The following is a 24,687-nucleotide window of genomic DNA, read 5'->3' as shown; positions in this document are numbered from 1 at the left end:
AACTGAATATTGGGGTTGGGGCTTTTGTTTTAGCATTATTTCCTAATATAATGGCAAGACAGGCATGGGTAAGACGATTTTGCCTGAAACCGTCAATCTGACATTAACAGAGAAAGACTGCCACTCCAAATATATGGTCACACTTTAATTAAAGATTGGCAAAACAAACTATTTCTTCCAGTGGATTAACTTGCCTGGATTAATTGTTCACCTATTAACAATGTGTGCTAGCAAAATAAACATTGTAAATTTTGATTTCACATGGACTTAGGCAGTTTCATTTCCATAATAAATATTATAAATTGCATATTGAATAGTGACATTATATTATTCATTGATTTTCTTTTTGGCTTAGTCCCTTTATTAATACGGGGTCGCCACAGCAGAGTGAACCCACCAACTTATCCAGCATATGTTTTACGCAGCAGATGCCCTAACAGCCGGAACCCAACACTTGGAAACACTCATACACACTCAATCACACACATACACAACGGACAATTTAGCTTACCCAATTCACCTGTACCGCATGTCTTTGGACTGTGGGGGAAATATTATATTATATTATATTATATTATATTATATTATATTATATTATATTATATTATATTATATTATATTATATTATATTATATTATATTAACAACATATGAGTCTTGTGTTTAGCAGTTGGATGACACAGCATCTTTTAGATTCAGTGAAACGAACAGGCTTCTATAAGTCATTTGTTCCTGAATAGGACAACACTGTTTGCACTGTTCTTTTAACTTTTTCTTCACCACCATTCTTAAAATAAATTTGTCAGCAAATGCCAACACTTTTAGCTCTCATGACCCTAAAAAAATGATGTATTTTATATTAATATACAATTCTATTCATCTTTATTTCTATAGTGCTTTTACAATGTAGATTGTGTCAAAGCAGTTTAACATAGAAGTTCTAGTAAATTAAAAATGTGTCAGTTCAGTTTTCAGGGTTGAACTTTAGTTTAGTTCAGTTCAGTGTGCTTTAAATTTCACTGCTGAAATTCCAAACACTGAAGAGCAAATCCATCGATGCGCAGCTCCACAAGTCCCAAAGTACCAAATATGTATGATTATGTAAACAGTCAATATATCACAAGAAGACTCAGAGCTTCCTTAGATCAAGTTAATGATTTAAATAAATAGATCAAGCAGATAAAGTCAAACAACACTCCCCAATACTTGCATCATGGTCATGTACCTTTTCGTAGGTTTGACATTTGAATTGGCATCGTGAGGCAGTTTTATATTAAAGTGTTGTTGAAAGTTTGAGGATAACTTTAGTATATTAGAGCATCATGAAAATAGCAGATCATTTGATCAGATGATGCTATCCTCTGAATTTCTATGCAACCATAAAAATGAAAAGCCAAGATTTTTTGTCAACGGCAGAAAAGCATTGTGTCACAAATGACCATGCAAACTTAGCGAAACTGTGGTCATCATTCCAATAAAAAAATAAATAAAATTATGGCCAAAAAGCTATTTAAGTCCAAAGTCCAGCATTAAGTCCACTGACTTTAATGCTGTTGATTTGTATGAAGTTCAACCCTTAACATAAACAAACTGCTTTCGTTTGCTTTTACATGATCAACCTTTTTAACCAGCCCACATTTTTAGTGCAAAATCCAATCATATTAGCATCAAAATCACATTTAGGTCTACTGTTATTCCACAAATGAATTAAGTTCACATTAGGGCTGCACAATAAACTTTTTATTTTTATTTATTTATTTTTGCTTTCTGTACATCACTACACTACTGGTAATAGGGTATACAGTAATTCCCAAAGGAGAGCTCTGGCTTTTCAGTGCCCAAGCACCCATGGAATAACCAAGCACCCTTGTAAAAATATTCCACATTAATTTGAAAGAGTTATATACATTTCAATATGAAAAAAAAAAACGAAAGACATTAATTTCTTTTTGCCACACTAGCAAAAAATGTACTTGAGCAATATACATGTAAAATGGCCATTTATTAGTAGCATATACCACACCCCCACCCCCTCAATAATATAAGAAAAAGAGTGTTGGGGGAATTGGAAGATGAGCACTCACTGACAAAAACATTCATCTATGCATCTTTTTTTTCCCTGACTCACTTCAAAACAACCAGCTCATACTAGTGAGTCATTCAGAAATCTGTGTTTTGCGCTGTAAGATCGGTAGTGGCATTGTAGCTCAGCTGAATAGACTCCACTTGATAACTTGTGAGAATATTTTACCACATTCCATCAGCAAGAATGCGCAGAGCTCCACATAAATGAGACATTAAACCTCAAACTCCATCACCAGAACTCTAGCGATAAGAGATTATGTACAGTAATTGTCTCAAAATAAACTCCTGCAGGGTAATACAAGACCTCTTCAGGGTGTAATTCTGCAATAATGACCAGCTTATTGTCTGCTTATGGTCATCCATTCCTGAAATATGCTTATATATAAGTTACACACTTGCACAACCCTTAGATCTGTTCCACCCTCAGCGACACATAGGGCAGGATGCAGTTTCCTAGCGACACAGCGATTAGTACAGATACCTGGGGTCACCTGATTGACATTTTATTAATCACTATGTATTTATTCATCCGAATCTAAGAGCAGCAGATGGTTTGATAAGGCAAACATTTGATCAACACTTTCAAGACTCACTTTGGACCATTTCCGACGTTACAAAGCTAATTCTGTTATCAGCCGGACCAATCTTAATTGGGGTTTTAAGCCTTTCAAACATAGCAAGAGAGCAATGATACATGAGTTGGCCTATTACACTGTAGATATTAATAGGAAGGCCGCTACTGCCCCCAAGTTCTCAGCTAAAGAACTGCACTCTTTGGATAAACAGAAAACGGGTGTTTGCAGAGTGTTTGAATGAATGTACTAGCTGTACTTGTGTATCTTTCTGTTTTCTTTGTACTTTTGCCAAGTATAAAAGATGTTTGAAAAACATATATGTGAACCTCAAATACAAAATCTTACCAAAAAAAAGTAAAAATTGTAGATTATTTTGATGCCAAAATCACTACAATACTAAGCAAAGAGCATGTCTAATGAAGACATTTTGTAAATTTCATTTCTAAGCACTACACTACCTGACAAATGTCATCAATTCCAGTTGTACGAGCAACAAACACTTCTAGTTGGAAAATTGGCAGAAGGTAAATTTTTCAGATGGCTCATCTGTTGAACTGCATCCCAAACATAACAAATACTGCAGAAGATCTATTGGAACCCACATGGACCCAAGATTCTCACAGAAATCAGTCAAGTTTGGTGAAGGAAAATTTTAGTTTGGGGTTACATTCAGTATGTGGGCGTGCGAGAGATCTGCAGAGTGGATGGCAACATCAGCAACCTGCATATCAAGACATTTGTGCTGCCCATTACATTACAAACCCCAGGAAAGGGCAAATTCTTCAACAGGATAGTGCTCCGTCTCATACTTCAGCCTCCACATCATGGTTCCTAAAGCAAAGAAGGTCAAGGTGCTCCAGGATTGGCCAGCCCAGTGACCAGACATGAACATTGAGCATGTCTGGGGTAAGATAAAGGAGACATTGAAGATTAATTCAATTAATCATGATGAACTCCGGGAGTCCTGCAAGAACACTTTCTTTGCCATTCCAGATGACTTTATTAATAGGTTATTTGAGTCATTGCAGAGATGTATGGATGCAGTCCTCCAAGCTTAGGGGAGTCATACACAATATTATTTTTTTACCACTGCACCATGACTTTATATTCTATACTGTACATTATTTCTGTTAAGTGACAAGACTTTTGACTATGCAAAGTCAGACGTTACTGTCCTAATAAATAATTAAAAATCAAGATTTGATCATATTTTATTTTGGTAAAGTAAGCGTAAACTAGATGTCTTTGTCTTTCATATAAGCCACTTCTGATACCAAACGATCACCTAGAGGTTATTATTTTTTGCTCCTAAAACTTAGATAGATGACTATACTTTTTTCAGGTTGTGTACATTTAAACAGAATCTTAATATTTTAATTTTTTAAACCCTTAGATTTTCAAATAGTTGCATCTCAGCCAAATATTGTCCTCAACAAACCATACATCAATGAAAATTTATTCATTCAATCTTATGATTTATTAGTCTCAAATTTAAAAACACCTATGATGACTTGTTTTTTGTTCCAGGGTCACATTTGCTCCTTGCTCCAATACATTTGTGCTGAGCGGTGTCATTTTTCTGCTTCAGTTCTTTTCTGCTACAGAAGACTTACAGGCTACTATTTTGTATTTTGCAATTACACCCCCTAACCCGTCAAGTTTGTAAGAGCAATAGCAGGTAGTTGCTGATTCAAAGGTGTTTTATGTTTGATATGAGGACATGAATGCAGCCAGTAATGAGGCCAAAACCATCAAGTCCGGTGCATGTAGGCTTTGGCCTTTAATTATAGTTAACATAATTTTATCCATTATAACGAAGAGACCTTGTGGGTCGGGTTACTCGTGCCCTTTTTGAGCACTTGAGCTTAACTGAGGCTTAAGTGTCTGTGGAGGCCGCTGTGTCAATTAAGGTGTTCATTATTTTGACTGAAGAAAATACACATGTAATTGCTTTCCTCACAAATCAGCTCTTTTTAACTGGCGTCTCTCATGGGTGTTGAAGACTAGTGCATCTTTGGGCTTTAAGACTTTTTATATTAAAGTGGTGTAACTAGTTGATTGCTTATAATAGTGCCATTTTTGCTGTAATACATGAACTGTTCCTGCATGGTTTTCATCTACTCTTTACATCTCCAAAGGGTCTACATTCAGCAAGTAAGCATCTTGTAGGTCTGCGTTTCCCAGCCCTGTTCCTGGAGGCACACCAACAAAGGAAAATTAAGCAGTGCCCAGACCTGCCTTCATTTAAGTGACTTCATCACATGGAGACAGTATCACCGAGGTGATCTTATGGGCCAGGAGGTCCGGGTCTGCCATAGAGTTCCCTAGTTCCCTTGACTCCACCCCCTTGTCAAATCAGGGCCACAAAGTGAAACGTGCAGAAATGTGAAGTGCAAAGTGAAAACAGCATCACAAACTCACGGTTGACTAAAAAGCAAATTAAAATAAATGAGTATTGCATTTGACTGGACGGTTTTGTAAAGGCAATGCTATAAAAATGTTTTTCAAATATTTATAGTTTTTTTTTTGTTATTGTAAATGTGTGTGTGTGTGTGTGTGTGTGTGTGTGTGTGTGTGTGTGTGTGTGCATATGTGTGTGTGTGTGCATATGTGTGTGTGTGTGTGCATATGTGTGTGTGTGTGTGTGTGTGTGTGTGTGTGTGTGTGTGTGTGTGTGTGTGTGTGTGTGTGTGTGTGTGTGTGTGTGTGTGTGTGTAAAAAAATTTTTTGCACTGCTTTTTTTTGCAGTTTTGCAAATTTCATTTTTATTTCTAGAAACTTAATATTCCCCTTGTAGTTCTTTAAATTTGTTAGCAAAATTATTTTTTATTTCTCAAATTAATTTTAGCTCTACGATTTTTAGAGATATGCATTTATTTATTTATTTATTTATTTTGCTCAATGCTTTATTTTTTGTTTGTAAAACGTTCTTTTATTTTGCAAGTACATATGGCCCTAGATTGACTCACAGGTTTAACAGCAGGTGTTCATCATCAATGCTCAATTATCACCTAATTAACCCTTAATTGCCTCATTCACTTGAGTAACTTTAACTCAATTTTTGAGAGGGACCAAATACAATCTAAACTTTAATTACTTTTGCTGTAAGAGTTGTGATTTGTGACTATACTATGCATTCTAAAGAATACCAGGTTGTATTATTAACCCAATGTTGGGTCAAATATTGGCAAATCTAACCTTTGTGTTTAGAAAGAAAAAAAATAATAATTTTACCCAACAATGGTTTTGTCTATTTTTTACCCAAATGGGGTCATGACAACTCACAATTTCTTGAACATTTTATGTGGTCATTTTTAATTTAGGGATCTAAAAATCCAAACTCAATATCAGCATTATTCCATAGGAGATCTCTAACCACTGACTAGTTTTCTTTTATTAGCATCATAGAGTGGCCAAGAGAGCTCAAATAAACATTAACAAATTGAGAAAAAATATTCATCAATTTGACCTCACACGCATGCAATACTAACAACAATGCAAATACAGAAACACACCCCAAATAGCACACACTGTAAAAAGCAATAGCAACAGCAATAACTGTTTTCACTAATTCAATTAAGTGCAGTTAACTTATTATGAATAACCTTGTTCACCTTACAATACTAAAACAAGTAATCCCAACTTTTTAGCACAATAAATTGTTAAACTAAATAGATTCAAGTGGCTAACGCTTTCGCTTCACAGCAAGAAGGTCGCTGGTTCGAGCCCCGGCTGGGTCAGTTGGCATTTCTGTGTGGCATTATGATGAATTGGGTAAGCTAAATTGTCTGTAGTGTGTGTATGTTCTGGTCTGCCAGGTTGGGGGTTGGTCTTACGACCAAGCTTGTAAAAATTATAGGTTACAAAACACCAACATGGTGCAGCTAAATATCACCTTTTATATTAGCAGCCCTGAGAGTAAGGTATTTGGTTTTGCCTTTACTTAAATGTTTTAGTTCAGCTTACATGATCATTTTAAGGCAATCGCTTTCCTAATATTTTTCAAGCAATGTAAACATTAATAAGAAGTTAACACAACTAATTTTTTGAGTCAACAGCACTGAAGTTTTTATAAAGAAATTGTAAATACAAACCGTTTTAAAGTTATGCTTAAACTACACTGCTTATTTAGAAATTTTGAGGCAATCAGTTTCCTCAATTTTAGGTTAGGTCAACTTATTACATTTTACAGTGCAGGCTACAATTTAAACGTGTCAAGGAAACCCAAAATATCACAAGGTCAAATATCACAAGCACATTTCTGTATTTGATGTGTTGTGAGAATTTGTGTGCGTGTTGTCAAATTGATGGATTCAAAATGAAAGATTTTCTCAATTTCATGATATTTGTCTATTTGCATGTATTTTCTTAACTTGCAGCACATTTGTTCTCTCCCAGCCACTAGACATTGTTATCATCTAACCGCTTGTACTTTCATAACAAACCTGTATATTCTTTTGTGTGCATTTTTGCATACAATAAATTAATATAAAAAAAAACACAAATGTCGAGACTCCCGGCAACTAGACCTTAATATTAGTTTGACAGACGAGGCCTGGAATGAAGCTATATATAGAATCTATAGATCCTCTATTTGTGCTAGACATAGACTGATTCAATTTAAGGTGGTACATAGACTTCCTCTTTCCAAGGTCAAGCTGCCAAGGATGTGTTCCTCAGTTGACCCCATCTGTACAAGATGCAAGCAGTCTCCAGCTACATTAGCTCAATTGTTTTGGTTGTGGTCCAGATTATGTTTTTGGTCAAATATTTTTTTTCTTACTCCAGAATATGTTGTAAAGATGTTTGGGCAAATCCCTTACTGCTGTCCTTGGTATTGTATATGAAAATAACAATTTGTCAAAAAGTGAATTGGACTACATTGTCTTTACTTCTCTTTTGGCAAGACACTTGATTTTAATCAAAAGGAAGCAATCATTTCTTTTGAACAGTAGACCAATGATGCATTTCTTTAGTTTGGAAAAAAATAAGACTTAATTTAAATGGTTCCGGGTCAAGTTCACTGCCATGTGGTGTACTTTCATAAATTATTTCCAAAGCCAAATGTAACTAAGTGGACAAAATGATGCTGACGCTGTCAGGTTTTGCTTGTATTGTACTGATGTCGTCTTTGTTTTTTTGTCTTTGTTTATATGTGCACAATGTTAAAGCACTGTGTTGATATTTATGTTGTGCTGTTAGTTATGTTGATTAAATAATGTATGCTTTTTGACTATTTAAATAAATAAAAAGGGGGACAATTAAAATAAAAATTCAAATCTTCTTATAATTGAATTCAGAATGTTCAGATTGCAATGAAAGTCTGAAATCAACGTTTAAAAATAATGTGTGCAATGAACTTTCCTTTAAACAACAATTCAGCCAGTTTACTTAGTAGTCTATTTCAGAAGACTACAATCAGTGACAAATGGATGAAAGAAAGCCTTTGTAATGCAAGGACCTGCTCATAAAACAGCATCCACTCGATCCCACGATGCCTGTTTTTCACAAGTATGGAGCGCAAATACCTTCTTCAAGACAAGAATCCATTTGAAACAAACTGTCAAACTGTCTGAGTCTTGGATGGTGAGAGGCTGTTTACTCACACGCCTCTCACAGAAAAACAAGCTCTCACCAGTGTTTCGTGAGGTCCACAGAGCTGCTCTGTTCAGCCCTCGCAGTCTGCCCACGTCCTGAACATCACCTCAGGTCCAGACGGGCCCTCTGCCTCTGTAAACAGCTCTCCTCACCGCTCAGCTCCCTCACTCTCACCTCCAGCATCATATGAAATGCCACCTCACCTACCTTCATTCATAAATGATGATGATTAGCTCCTGGTTTGGTTTCAACCTCTCCGAGATGAACAGGAGGGCCGGCTGCCCTTCCACTGCCATTGTGCTAATTGACTCATCAGCTCGGCGCTCGGCCCGGCCAAACCGGCCATTTCAGCTAATGCCGACAATATGGTTCTCTGACAGGCAGGAGGGCTGGCCTTCTGTCCTCTGCTGGGTCTCTACAGGGCGCCTGCTGTCTCGTCCCGAGCTGAGAGAGTCCGGTACTGCTACGCTAGACTGGATAAAGAAAAAAAAACAGTTGATTGATGACTGACCTTTGGTAGATTAGTTCACCTGACAATGAACATGCACGTATTATTATATTGTATGACTTCTGTTCTTCTGTGGAACACCATAAAAGAACGTTTGTATATGTGGAAATGAGGCAGTTGTAACACTAGTCATCTATTTAAAAAAATATACAACAGGGCAGGGATCAACAAACTTGTTCTTGGAGGGCCGGTGTCCTGCAGATATTAGCTCCAACCTCAATCAAACACACCTAAACAAGCTAATCAAGGTCTAACTAGGTATACTTGAAACACCCAGGCAGGTGTGTCAAGGCAAGTTGGAGCTAAACTCCAGGAACGAGATTGGTGACCCCTGCATATGCACAGCTAGTGTTACTTCCCTTCGTCTTACAGCATAGATGTTTTAATGTTTTTAAAATACAATCAGTTAAATAGACTTCAGCGTTCATTAAGTTGTTCAAGCATGAAACGAGATGATGATAAGTCATTTACACAGGTACCCGTCAAGATTAGCATGCTATGTTAACGATAAAGCTTCATTGAATATGCTGGGGTAAAATGATTGTCCATTTTTTAAAGACATTGCGCGGAAAAATTTTTAATTTAATGCAGTGTTTTTTTGGACATTCTGAGACCTACTTTATATTGTATATCACTCAGCCAGTGAAGGTTGTTGAATGATACAGAAAACAGACCTTAAACGAGCCGATTTTGTAACTGCGTACAGTTCACCTGAAACATTTGACCCAGGTTCCTCATACTTCTGCATATACCCTATTAATAGGTGCACTATTTATTTATACAATATACATTTTTCACTAATGAGGAAATGATTATTATATTCAATTAAATCTAAGTGAGTTACAATAAAATACAAGCAACTAAATACTACTTTATTGCCTACATATTGTATCTAAACAAAAGCTTTACTGCTATAGTATCTATGTGTCCTAACAGCAACCTATCTTTCTGTCTTAAAACAGGTTTTTGTCATAAGCATCTGTAGCGGAGTTCCTATTTTAGAAACACTTTCTTTCACCGTGTTTTAACATCCGTAATTAGGTACAAAGTTTCGAAGGTGGAAGCCGTTTTGATTTCTGCAACATCCTAGCTGCACAACAGCATAAACTACCATGACACTGAGTACATTTACATGGACACCAATCATCTGATTTTAATACGATTAAGACAACACTCTGATTAAGATTAATGATTTTTTATTAATTTAATCTCATTAAGGTCATATTCAAACTAAACAGAAATCAGATTAAGACAAGAGTATGCAGATTCTAGTCGCATTATTGAAATGCAGTCCAGACATGTAAACACCACAATCTATTGGCGTCATGTAGGATTTTCGTGGCTGTTTGACACTATTCTCTGCAACTACTGAGTCAGGACCGCAGACACCTGCATCGCAAAACGCTGAGGTTTTAATTTTTATTATGGGATCATAAAAAAAAACATTCAAAAATCAACTCATGTAAACAACTAAAATGTATTATCTTATTCAAATTAAGGCAAACAATTTGATTACAGTAGATGTAGTCAACGATCACCTCAGGTGCTGATTATGTGCTTTATTCAGTGCTGGATGTTACCGATAAGAATTTGACTACCATTTTACTTGACAATTATTGCCATATTTAAAGCAGCAGCAGATAGTTTACCTCAGATCTTGAAAATAAAATAACTAGCAAACATAGTTTAAAAAAGAAGGTTAGAACTGACTCATTCAATACTGAATGTCATACTAAGAATGTTTTCCCAACCTGGGTTTCATCAAAGATTTATGAGTGGTCACTCTAGTTTGAGGGTTTCAAATAAATTAGATAGCAGTTTAATGATAAAACTTACTTTGGAGAACATGCAAACTCCACACAGAAACGCTAACTGACCCAGCAGAGACTCAAACCAGTGACCTTCTTGCTGTGAGGCGACAGCACTACCTACTGCGCCACCTTGTCACTCCTTTTCAGACCATTGAATAAAGAGCTCACTCATAAATTGATTCAGTTGATTGAACACTTTCACATAATCATCCATGATTATTTTGTGAGTGTTAAAGGGTGGTTCATTCTGCTGTGGCAACCCTTGATGAATACTGAGGACTGAGCAAAAAGAAAAAAAAATTGAATGAATGAATGTTAAACTTGGTTATTGTTAAGGTTATACAGAAAAAAGATCTGTGCTACATCCATTTTATTTTGCTCTTTCCTTAAATGGTTCCAAACCATTATGAATTCATTTTCTCTCTTGAATATTTTAAAGATTGTTGAATATGGCAGCTATTGAAAATAGTAGTTTAATTTTTTAACTTATAGTTACTTATGTTAAATTAATGTTACTTATACTTAAATGAACAAAAATGCTGGTGGGTTGACTCACAAATTTGATGCCGGTGGGTTGGCTTAAACATCTAGTAACACATAACATGTTCAAACAATTTTTGACATCTTTGTAAAGTTTGTTTTTGTTTTTTTTATTTAATATTTTTAACATGCATAAAAGCTCGATATAACTTTGCCCCTTTGTTTAATCCAGGCTGTGGTCTGAACAAAATCTGCCTGATGTGGTGCTTATAGAAAGACAGAAATGCCAGAGTAAATTTCCTTAATGCTACAAGGTAATTAATTACCTCGGTTTTTAATCAAGTCACTATAATACATTGTAATGTAATGATTACTAAAATGGTCAAATTAGGTCAGTGTAGTTTAATCATCTGGAGTTTGCATGTAATTCCCGTGTTTGCATGGGTTTCCTCTGGGTGCTTCGGTTGCCCCCACATGTCCAAAGACATGCACTATATGAACTGGGTAAGCTAAATTGTCTGTAGTGTATGAGTGTGTGTTCGTCCTGGTACTCCAGGTTAGGGTCTGAGCATTGGGCTAATTACCCATCTCATAAAAAATTAGATGTTATGAAAGACCAACATGGTGAAGCTAAATATCAACTTCGATGTAAACGGCCCTGGGAGTAATTACGTAAGTTTATTCATCAAACTAGAGTGACCACTTATAAATCTTTGATGAAACCCAGGTTGGGAAAACATTCCTCAAAATAACTTCTTTTATGTTCAACAGAAGAAAGAAAATCAAACAGATTTGGAATAAGTGGATGATCAATTTAATTTGCGGGTGTTTTACTCCATATAAACAAAAGAATTTGATTGAAAAGTATTTGAATCCCAAACGCAATCAAAAAATGATGAACTGTAGAACCTGGTGATGGTTTACAAGGTGTCACGCAAGGAAACTACTCCAAATTTGTGTTTTGATGACAGCACATGATTATTTCAAGCCAGATTCCAGAGTTTTAATCCGTTCTGCGCTGCTATACTGAAAAGCACCTATTAGGAAGTCTGAGAAGGAGCGAGGGCTATGGTGGATCCATCTATTTACACTGCATGTTTGTGCTGAAGCCCCAGGCAGCACAACACTTTCTGTTTCTCGCTCTCTCTTTGTTTAGTAGCTAATTACTAGTTATGTTGTCTCAGTCAGCAGGCTTCTTCTGTCTGCTACTGTCTTTTTCTTGAAAATCTGCCGCAATGAGTGTGATTAACTGCTATTACTTCCATTCTATAGGGCCGAAAGCAACAGACATGTATTTTGCAATACAGGACAAACAAAAATACTGTATAGATAGGCCAAGATTGCATGTTGCTGACGGTTATTTGAAAGACTGAAAGGTTTAAGGAAGAGTTGCATAAATGAGTTATTTTAGATCTGTGTACTTGACATCTAAATCCACCCTATAGTTATGTGATGCTTGGCCGGTGATTATAGAGGGGAAAACCACAGAAGGCACAGAAACAGCCTCTACTAATAGAATTATAATGATTATAATAATTTAAGCTTTAAAAAGTGTTTGGTATTATTGTACCATGGCAAATTATTGCAATTTAAATGTCTAGAATAGCACTGTACTGTTCAACATGTAATATATGTGCTGACTTAGTACTGTTTGACAATAAATCCTCTATTATAAATCATCTTTTACGCTTTATGTAGTTTATTTTTTTATGCTTTTTCATTATTTGTAGGATACTTTGTTCTGAAATATTCATTAAAAATCTGTTTATATAAAAAAGTTGAATATATCGGTTATTCATGCATCAAAGACCCATATCTTAAATCATAAAAAATTGTAAAATACTTTTTAAACCTAAATTTTAAACCTAACATTTTCAATAAAAATTTACAGAAGACACCAACTAAAATGTCATCCAGTTTTACAATAAAACAAAAGCTTATATATTGTATGTTATAGTTTAGAACAGGAACAATGTTGCATCGTTCTAAATATATGTAAAAATTTTGTTTAAAAAATCACAGCCCCTATCTGAAGAATGATACAGCAACCCCTCTGAGGTTTAAGTTATATACCCTCTCTTGTTTTGTGACATGGTTTTTTGCTGTTGTCTCTTTGTGTGTGTGTTTTCCCTAATTTATGTTTAATGGAGACCATTGTTCTGTAGACTAGCGAAAAAAATTAACTTAAAGTGGCTAACAATTTTGACCTTAAAATTATGTTTAAAAAATAAAATCTGCTTTTATACTAGCTGAAATAAAACAAATAAGATTATTATCCAGAAGAAAAAAATATTATCAGACATCCTGTGAAAATGTCCTTGCTCTGTTAAACATCATAAAATAAAAATAAAAATAAAGTAATAAAACAAAGCCCAAAAATACCTTTTTTTTTTTTCATTTTAAATCACTACATTTTACGAACATTGTCAGTAAGAGATTCTAATAATTTAATTAAATCTAATAAATTTTAGTGTGACTGTTAAACAGGGCAGAAATAAATAATACATTTGTACATAAATATATCTGTTGTGCTGAAAAATAACGGAAAAGGGTTCTACCCATATATTTAGTATCACAAAAGTTATTTAAAACATGAAAGTAGACATTTTTAGTGCATTTTCAAGAGTTCATTCTAAGCTGATGATTGATTATAAAGCGTGTTTGGCATGCTGTCCCGGGAGAGAGCTCTGAGCTCTCCTGCAAGGCGAGAGGGGAGTTTGAGCTCAGGTAGGTCTCGAGAACTCCCCTGCTTATTTATGGCTAATGACAAATTATGGATTGCTACTGAGAGATTTAAAGCTGATTAAGAGCTCATCTATGGTGCCAATTTGACTTGGTCAACTCACCTATGACACATGTCTTTGGACTGTGGGGAGAAGCCAGAGAAACCCACAAGAGCATGGGGAGAACATGTAAACTCCACACAGAAACGTCAATTGGCCTGGTAAATACTTGAACCACTGACATTCTTGCTGTGAGGCAACAATGCTAACCACTGGGCTGCTGTGCCGCCCTATCAATGAAAAGGTGGAGGAGTAGGGGTAGAAAGGGGGATTTTACAAGACAAAGATGACTGAGGTAAGAAACTCTGGTTATTTATAGTGAGTAAGGAATCATCCGATTGGTGAATCATGCGTTAGCTAATGTGGGACCAGCCGTGGTCAATCATAAGCACATGATCCTCTCGAAATTAGTTTATAAATGCACTTCACAATTTTATATTTTTGCATTTTTTTATTTTTATATAGAACTACAATCACAAAAAATGCTATTAAAGTTTAAGAAGTAAATATCTTCACCTCTCTTAATGTGAATGGGCCATTCAGGCATTTTTTTTTTATGTATCAATTTGTGAAAGACTTAAGATGAATGTTTAAGCAAACTGACTGACATTATGGAATTTGCTTAGAGGCAAAATGAAGATTAACTTTCTTCAAGGGAAGCAGCGGGGACAGTTTACCTCAAAGAATACTCATTTACTCAGACACTCAAGTGATTCCAAACCTTAATGAGTTTCAATATGCTGTTGAACAATAAAGAATATATTTTGATTACTGTTGGAAACCTGCAACCAATAATTCAATTTAATTCATGTTTATTTCTAAAGAGCTTTTACATTGTAGATTGTGTCAAAGCAGCTTAACATAGAAGTCCTGGTAAATTGAAACTGTCTCAGTCCAGATTTCAGAGTTAAAAGTTCAGTTTAGTTCAGTTCAATGTGGTTTAAATTTTACTGCTGAAAGTCAAAACGCTGAAGGGCAAATCTATCGATGTGCAGCTCCACAAGTCCCAAACCAAGCAAGCCAGTGGCTAGGAACAAACTTCCCCAATTGACGAAAGTGAAAAAAAAAAACTCAAGAGAAACCAGGCTGAATTGGGCACGACCATCACTCCTCTGGCCAAACTTCTTGTGCAGAGCTGCAGTCTAGGCGTCAGAGGCTGGAGAACGCTTGATGTCCATCGTGGAGAAGCTGCAGAAGAGAGTAGGTCACCGGCGGAAAGTACAACTATATGCAGGAAAAAACAACTATGCAAGTCAATGGTTCCATTCTTCTTTTGTGTTCAACAGAAACGAAACTCAAACAGTTTGAAACAATGTAAAATAGGAGTAAATGATGACAAAATTTTCAGTTGGGGTGAAATATCCCTTTAACACGACAGTCATGCTACAGGTACTCTTGCTGAATTATTATTTTTTCGAATGCTACAAGCATTAACATCGGCACAGAGGATATGAATCAGGGAAACGTCACTTTAATCACAGAGCATTAAGTTTGATTAACGATGTAATTACGACTGTTAAATGGTGACTGACGTCTTTTGGGCAGACTGTTCACCTCTACACCAGCAGGGCATTGTAGGAGAACCATTAAACCTAACAGAGGAGCCCAGATGAATGAACAACCATATCAGCTGGTGCTCATTACAGCAATGGCATCTGTGAGATTCAAAGCAATACCCCATCAGCCCACAGAGAGGGTCCCGTCACACAGAGACGCACCACCAAATGGGCCTGAACACCCAACATCTAGTCATCAAATAAGCCCTTCGCCAGCAGGGGCAATGGCCTGGACCTGATTACTGTCTTCAGCGGCGAACGCACACGTCTGATATTACAGCTTCCATACTTGAAAGAAAAGTTATTATAGATGCCCAGAAGGAAGAAAGGGTGGCTGGATTTAATACAAACTGGCTGTTTTGTTGCATTGTACGTCAGCAGCTTTGAAATGGTGCTATCTCAGCCATGAACAGATGAAACCTCTTCATAATATTGGATTTCAGAACTTTTCCCTAAAAAAAATCTGGCCCATAGCCAGGAGGGAGGGGTTGGGGGGTTTTGGTTGACACAAAAACGTATCAATAAAAGGTGTGAAGCACCAAACCCTTATTAAAGTTCATTTTAATACTAATCTGGCTATTGTTATGCACGAATTTTCAATTGAACTAAGAGAGAAAATCTTTAAAAATTGTAAAGCTCATTCATTCATTTTTTTTCAGCTTAGTCCCTTTATTAATCTGGGGTCGCCACAGGGGAATGAACCGCCAACTTATCCAGCATATGTTTTACACAGTGGATGCCCTTTCAGCTGCAACTTATCACTGGGAAACATCCATTCACACTCACACACATACTACGGACAATTTTGGCTCACCCAATTCACCTATATACGTCTTTGGACTTGTGGGGGAAAACAGAGCACCAGGAGGAAACACACGCGAACTCCACAGACATGCCAACTGACTCCGCCGAGGCTCGAACCAGTGACCTTCTTGCTGTGAGGCGACAGCGCTACCTACTGTGCCACCACGTTGCCAAAACTTTACATTATTATTGTTTATTTGTTTATTCAAATGGCCAAATTCTGAGAAGAGTTGAACGTGCTGGCCAGATTTTTATTTGCCCAATATAAAAAAACTAATTCCTTTTTTTTCTTTATGATAAATTGTAATAAATTAGCATTTTCAAGTGTTTTTTTTTTCTTTCTACATTTTTAAGCAAATGTTTTGGTGGGCTACATCAAAAAGTTTGTTCTGATGACCATCCAACAAGCCATTTAAACAAAAAGTTGCTTAAAATGTCATTAAGCTGCTGTATTTAAACCTCATAATAGAAAATGAAGCGAATGACAAGATAGAACAAATTGACAGATCGCCGTCTCCAGCCATTTAAAGGCATAAATTACCCAAAAACGAATGTGACAGAACCCTTGTTGTGGATCATTTGCTGTGGATTAAAGGTGATATTGTAGCTTTTGTTTTGCTTGTTTATGATTCTTAAAGCATTGATCACTTAACCCTTAGGGCCTACCTTTTAAATGAATAACTAAAATGACCCTAGTTTCTGATAAAAAAATAATCTTTGGTTCACATTAATGTGAGGCACTACAGGCAAAATATGCATGTATGTATATATTCCAAGGCTGTGCAATTACATGTACATAATACAACAACAACAAAAAACGTTTGATAAGCTGGTTACTGTAAATAAAGTGGCACAGTGCCCTCTGCTGACGGCTAAGCATAGTACACCATGATTCAACAAACTAATGAATGCGCAGACAAAAGCTCAATCTTATGCAGTTTATAGAATTTTGGAAATACTATATAATGCATAAGATCCTTAAGCTTTTGTCTGCTCATTCATTAGTTTTTTTATATTGTACTTGAAACTTAAACTCATGTAGTTTCCCCCCTCCAAAAAGATCATTAAATTACAAGGCAATGACTTCACTGATCTTTGAAAACGTTTAGTGTCTTTAGATTTTAAATTAAAATCACTCAATCAGGATAGTAAATGTAGAATATGTAAATATGCAAGCTATGTGTTCTCATTAAAACAATCATATAAATAATTTCTTAACCCACTGATTTAAAGCATTTAGGAATACAGCAATTCTTAAAAATTACCTTACTCACATTTCAGGTAAATGGAAATTCATTAGATATTTACATTTGAAGGTGAAATAAAAATATTGATAAAGTTAAAGCCCTTGATTTGGGAAAAAGCAAAACTACAAAGAGCAACATCATTAGTTATTATGTGGATTAAGTACAAGAGCACATTTTCTTCTTTTGGACAGGCTCACAGTGCATCCTTTCTGCAAACCACAGTCTGGTCTAGATGTGCTATGAGCACCCCATTAAGGAATGTGCATTTAAATGTGAACCCCATTAGCACACACTCATATCATTCCTCTTGCAGGTGCCAGACATGAAATACTGCCACTTCAGTTAAATGAGAGCCAGTCAATGAAGTCACTGCATCCTCTGTGTTACAAACAGTTTCACACAAATGTGTCAATCTCAGGAATTAGACATTAACAAGCTCCAGCTATAAACAAAGTGACTGAAACCTTTTCTACTAGGTGTATTTGCTTTATAACAGCACCGGAAGTGACCATTATATTTTATACTTAATCCAACCAAACAAGAGTTCAATAACAGTAAAACTGGCAGGACAAAAGTTATTTTCTTTGTTTCTTTGGGTTTCATGTTTCCTAAAATGTAAATGTTCTGCTGTAAGTAGTGTGAGATGAATGAGTAACAACATGTTTTTCATTAAGAGAGCAAACAGAACACATGACTTTACTTCCACTGTGTTTATTTGTTGGCGACTTTACATGTTTAGAAAAAGAACCCAAGGATTTTTCCTCCTGTGTGTTTTCGTCTGGCCTCTTCGTGGTCCATGATGCCAGCTGAGGTTGTCAAAACAATGAATCTGCAGAGGGGAAAAAAAGAAGAGACGAAAAGCATGACCAGGCGGTCCAAGATGGCTCATGTTTATATTTATATAGCTGGTGCTGCAGAAATGATTTAACACTGAACACGCATCTGCAAGATTTTATAATACAAACAAAACAATAAAAGGATCCCTCATCACAATATAGCAGCTTTATGTGTTATGGGAAATGCAATGACTGACCGGTAACAATCTGTATATTGCACATAGTTAGTACTTATTACTGAAATGAATTCTCATCTTATAGCCGACAACTGTTAAACAAGACTAAAAGTTCATCAATGTGGGCTATTTTTAAGTGTCTGACTTCAGAGTGAAAAATAACCAGTGCAATATAAACTCAATGAAGGTAAACTGCAAGTAAGCTGTACACTATTTATTCCTTGCCTAAAAACGTTAAGAGCTTTCAGAAATGCAATGACATGACTAATGATAATGAATAACGATAAAGCACAATTCCTGTTTACATAAACGAAAAAGTTGTTTATTCATCTACAAAGAGAACACAGTGTGTAACATGTAGACAAATCTGAAGTCTGATTGTATTGTGAAGTTAGAACACAAGTCAGTTTCTGAGACTAGGTAACTGTAGCCAGCATTTAGTTTCCAGTTTAAGGCAAAACTTAATTCAAAAAAGGAAATTTTTAATAACAATGCAAATGACAGCATTTAGGAAGAAGAGCAAAGCCAAATGCTCTATCATTAATCTCTGCAAATAGTTATATGCAATAGCTATATAATCACTATATAATAGAGAATGCGAACCATATTTAAATGGATAAATCTGCCATTTTGACAAGCAAGAATTCTAAAATCTTCCAGATTTGTAAGCAGCAAATAGTGTAGCTGTCAGGAGTTTAGTTACTGTTGTGCAGAAAATTTATTCAATGCCATAGACAGCCTTTCTGAAATGCAACCAGTCACAGCTAATATTACTAGTAAAAATACTCAAAAATCATAAAGTGTCAATTACTCACCCAAACTGTCTGGACGGGAGAAGGTTGTTCTGCCACTTCTCCAGATCCTTCAACTGCACATCGAACCGTGGGCTGATGACGCCACACTGCATTACAGATAAATTGTTTAAGAAACTTATGAGTGCTAAAACCCACTATTTCTGTACATACATCAGCAATCAAATGGTAGAGTCCACATTTAATATTTATATTACAAAGAACCTTACAACAACTTCTGAAAAGTTTGTCAACGACCATTTGAACTATTTTAAAAATGTATTCCCAGCAATGCGCATTGCCTGAAAGATCGAAAACCAAACAAGACCTGAGTGAAATTTGAACAAGCTTTTTTCAGTGAATACTTGCACACCATTAGCATCATGCAGAAAATATCCAGAATCCAGCAACCATTTCAAAAACTGAACAAGTGCCCTTGTATAGGAGTCTGCTAAATTCCATAAACTCTCTCAAACTGTGACTTTACCCTGAGCTGGAAAGTGTATTGAGTATCTTTTAGCAAAAGGTTTGTTTTTGTTTGTTTTAAATAAAAGAATAATTATATACACTTTTGTATGTATAAACATTACATTTATCTGTTTTGAAGTACTGCCTTCAAATAAATAGGTCCAGTGTGCGAAATCTGTATTTTGACCTAATCTCCACACCATACTGAGCTGTTTATCTAAAGTGTGACTGTCTGGTGCTTGTAAAAAAGAATATTTACAATAGCATAACTTACTGTCTTTTAAGCAACAGCGATATTCATCACACTACCATTTTACAGGGCAGAAGCCAGGGAGAAGCCAACCATTAACCAGTAACAGTAAATGACTTTAATTAATGTTTGCAAGAAATATAAATCGTAAATTGATTAAATGTGAATTGTTGCATGACATACCAGTACTAGAAAAGTACTGCAAAAAAGTTTCACCAAGCATCAACACGGCCACCTTCGAAACGTATCGTAAGAGCTTGCTTTTCAAGTCTGACGCATGTGCATCAATGAAAGTTATTGGGACAAAAAGAGCAATAATCGTGGCTTAATCATTTTATTAAATAAACGAAAGCACTGCTACTTTATAAATTACAGAACTTTTATAAAGGTGGCATTTGAAGAGTTTGTGCGACACTACAGAAGACCCTGCACATTCTAGAGGTATCAGAAAACATACATAAACGAGAAACAGCACAGGAGAAATAGCTTCAGAAAAAAAATAAAATAAAATCAAACTTATGATAATAGTAAATGAATAATCCGTATCACTGATGTGCAATAATTAGAATTCATATGTCAAGCATTAGTGTTGCAAGAATCCGTTGTATATACAAATTTTACTAAATTTGACCTATCAATAGGGCTTTACTATCTCTATAACCACATTCCAAGTAGGTGCTAGACCTAAACATTGCTTATCGCATATTATCCCTCCTAGTAACATGCAGACTTTAGACGTACATCAGGGCTATTCAATTAGTTTGTCATGGGGGCCAGTTCATGAAAAGCATTCCAAACGAGGGGCTGGAGAGAAAAGACTTGCAATATATGTGATGACACAACATCAAAAAAAGAGCCCATATGCTGTTTTTGTGCTTAGAGACACCCACGTCAACTACATTAAAACGTTAATTTGTTGTATTTTTAAACTTCATAACATCACTACTTTGTATAATGTGGGTTTTTTACTAGCATATCTAAATGTTGTATTTCGAGGCACAAAATCAGTGTATTGCTTAAGTAGGCTTCTTTTACATTGACACATTCATGTTGTTTTAAACTGCGTAACAATTAGATATGCAACGATAATAGATTTTGGTTGTACAATTATAACCTGAAGAATAATCATGGTTTTACCATTATTATGCATTTATTAAATTCAAAACACTACTAGTTTGGAAAAAACAAAAACCAAATACAGCACATTAAATTAATAAAAGACAAACAATAGTCCATTTTTCTCTTTGGACTTAAACATAAATAAAAAAGCTTTCGATTTACACAAGTGATAATTTTACAATGAAAATAAATGACAGAACAATGAATGAATAAAAAGAATTTTAAAAAATCGTATTTGTCTAATGTTAATTTAAGCTATATATTAGCAAAAGTTAAATGAACTGTAGTTATCATCTGCATTTATACATGCATAATCATTTAAATATTTTGCAATAATTCATCTGACATATCTTTTGTTTACATTGCACTACTGCACACGTCTTCATTAAAAATAATGCGTGCGGAAAAGACGCAATGTCAACGGCTTGCTGCTATAGTAAATCCAATGTGCGTGCGTATTGTCATAACTTTGTTGCGGCAGCTTTTTTTTTCATGCAATAGAAATGCGGCATTGACAAGCCTTTTTTGAATAAAGTGGGGTTAATAGTGAAATCTGCTAATCATTACATCCCTATTAACTATATCTGTGCATTGTACAAAAGGACTTTTCTACAAACATATCCAAATGTTTTCGGCTGCTCGCACCACTTGCTTAATGTCAGTTGACTCGCTCTCTGCGTAGCCTTTAACTGCAGCTTGTGAACAGACGCACGCCACTTCACAACTATAGCGGCCATTTTTTGACAATTTATTTTGATGTCTTGGTCACAATATTTGGAGGGCTCGAACAAATTGCCTCTGGGGGCAGGTTTGGTGGGCCAACAATTGAATAACCCTGATGTATTAAAATGAATTGAGCATAACCATTTAAGAGCTTGATGGTGTACTTGTGCTGACTGACACCTGACACGCCTGAACAGAAAGTGCCTCTACTGAGCATATTCCATGCAAATGGTTAAATACATGAGAAACTATGTACAAAAGGCCATTTTTCGGTGTATGCACACCTCCTGATGTCATGGGTTGCGTCCGAAACCGCCTACTACTTAGTAGGTACTGCATTTGAATTTAAACGTACTACTCGGCCGTTAGAAAAGTACATTCTATACAGTATGAATGTGAAAAGTATGAATGGAATTCGAACATACTACATCCGCCATTTTGACAGTCACGTGACGTGCCTGCGTAATTTGCGTCGCTTCATGGGATAGCGCAGCATGCATGGGATGCGCACTCCAGAATCTCGCCGGCAGTAGTAAGTTATCCAGGTACTTCTCACATACTGTTTTTCGAATTCTCTGAATCGGACATACTACTCGGCTCACATACTGATTTTAGCGTACACTATAGTATGGAAGTATGCGGTTTCGGACGCAGCCACAGTCATTCATTTGGATCTGTACAGCAGTTTAAGTATTTTGTGTTGGTCTTTTTTTTCATAGCAAGTTATCAGCATTGTGATATTTTAGCAGTGTCACATGCAAGTCCTAATTTTGCCATTATGACAATAGTGCTGGACATTATATATAGAAAGTGCAGCTGATTGTGAACAATTTAGCAAAGGGGTGCCCAAACTCTGTCCTGGAGGGTCGGCATCCTGCATGTTTTAGCTCCAATTCAAATTAAACACCTGAACCGGCTAATTATGAAGTTCTTCTTGGGTATACTAGAGTCTTGCAAACAGGTGTGTTGTAGGAAGTCGGAGCTAAACTATGCAGAACACCAGCCCTCCAGGACCGAGTTTGGACAGCCCTGGTTTAGCCAGTCACTAAAGCACAGCACTAACAGTTCTTTCATAGTGTTGCAAGTCACACTCACCTTGTTCAGCCTCCCTGTGAGATTGACAACAATTTTCCCGGCTCTGTGATCATCAATGATCTCAAATTCACCAATGTAACCTGCGGAGATCAATCAACGAGCAACTTGTTTGACAATAACGCTTCAAAATAACAGAATTCTTCAAATATACAAAACTAAATGTGTAACTCACCATGCTTCATCATCACAGTCAGAAAGCGTACTATGACTTTAGAGCAGGGCCTGAGGAGAACCTGGCGTTTTCCACGTTTCTCAGCATTATTGATGCTTTTCAGCGCATCAGCGAGAACGTTCATGCGCACCATGATGCCTGAGGAGGAGGAACAGGACAGGATTTATACAATATTCAGTCATTACATCAGTCACACAGCCTCATATGGCCAATTTAGCAGCAGATGTACATCAACGGGGTAGACGTAAGACAGAGTCCAACTGTGTTTAGAGGGAAACGTAATGTTAGTTTCAAACAAAACCCGGCTCAAACTTTCTCCGACATCGAGAGCGCTTCACGTTTAAGCGGTGCGTGAATTTGTTAGCAGATAACCGCTATGTGAGCTTGTCTTCACCCTTGACTAGTGTACTTCACAATAACACACATTAGTGATGTTAAATAAGGCACCGGCGTTAATAATAACTTCAGTTTGACTCGTGTTTGCCTCTCGGTATCATGGAAAGGCATTACTGGGCGATGGAGAGGTTGAACGCTCATGAAACTCTGGGTAATTTATCCCTTCATACATACACGATTGGCCAAATGACTTAAAAATCTTGCACTTGTGGTGTTCGTGAAGCTACATGTCGCTCTCTCTGTGGATGATGAGTGACGATGTGCGTGATTTTAAACAGATTACACATGCAATGAAGAATCCTGAGCCTTACCAGTTCTGCAATATGGCGGAAAGAGGAAGGAAGCGGGGCGCGCGGTGCGATTAGGGAAAAATGTACTCTCGCGAGAATGTAAAAGGACGCTGCGTGCTGACGCGTCTGTGCGACTGCCCTCTATTTGTTTGGAGCGCCGTACAGAAACACCCTTATGCATTTACCTGTTTACAAAATATAATTTACGTCGCATACTTTAAAGATTTTATTTGTTTGTTTTTTCTTTATGGCCATTTTTGACTCCATTAGAGTCTTTCATTGCAATGCTACGCCTCTAGTCTCAGAATAAATCAACTGAGCCCTACTATACAACTGCATTTGACAAATTCTCAAGTGCACCAGTATTTACTCAACTTTATTTTTAATTGCCGTTGTAAATATATAATATATACTTATATTTATTCTTTACAAAGGTGTCATGTTCTGCAATACATGTTGGTTCTGTAAATAATTGGACACCATTAACATTGTGTAAGGGACTTTATTTAGTGAAATATTCCTATTCCTCATTCATTCATTGTCCTTCAGCTTAGTCCTATTAATCATCATGGGTCGCCACAGTGGAATGAACTGCCAACTTATCCAGCATATGTTTTACAAAGCGGATGCCCTTCCAGCTGCAACCCAGTACTGGGAAACACACATACACCACGGCCAATTTAGCTTATTCAATTTACCTATAGCACATGTCTTTGGACTGTGGAGGAAACCGGAAGACCCGAAGGAAACCCACGCCAACACGGGGAGAACATGCAAACTCCACACAGAAACACCTACTGGTCCAGCCAGGACTCAAACCAGCATCCTTTTTGGTTGTAAGGCTGACCACTGAGCCACCGTGCCACCCTATGGGTAAATTATTATTTTGAAAATGTACTTTCTATTAAGTTACATTTTTGCTTCA

At 36.4% G+C, this 24,687-nt stretch overlaps 1 protein-coding gene across 1 annotated transcript; it reads right to left on the bottom strand.

Moving 5' to 3' along the window:
* Nucleotides 1–18,144: 18,144 nt before the first annotated feature.
* On the bottom strand, nt 18,145–23,792 carry rps15a (ribosomal protein S15a). The gene is given in 5 exon segments (NM_212762.1): nt 18,145–18,275; nt 19,274–19,359; nt 22,905–22,984; nt 23,077–23,214; nt 23,784–23,792. Coding segments are annotated over 4 exon segments (393 nt in total). The 5' UTR covers nt 23,210–23,214; nt 23,784–23,792; the 3' UTR covers nt 18,145–18,181.
* Nucleotides 23,793–24,687: the final 895 nt, after the last annotated feature.

The sequence above is a fragment of the Danio rerio genome, chromosome 3, assembly GCF_049306965.1.
Source record: "Danio rerio strain Tuebingen ecotype United States chromosome 3, GRCz12tu, whole genome shotgun sequence".
Classification (NCBI taxonomy): Eukaryota; Metazoa; Chordata; class Actinopteri; order Cypriniformes; family Danionidae; genus Danio; species Danio rerio.
The sequence above is the reverse complement of the archived record's forward strand: the minus strand, read 5'-3'. Positions and strand labels throughout refer to the sequence as shown.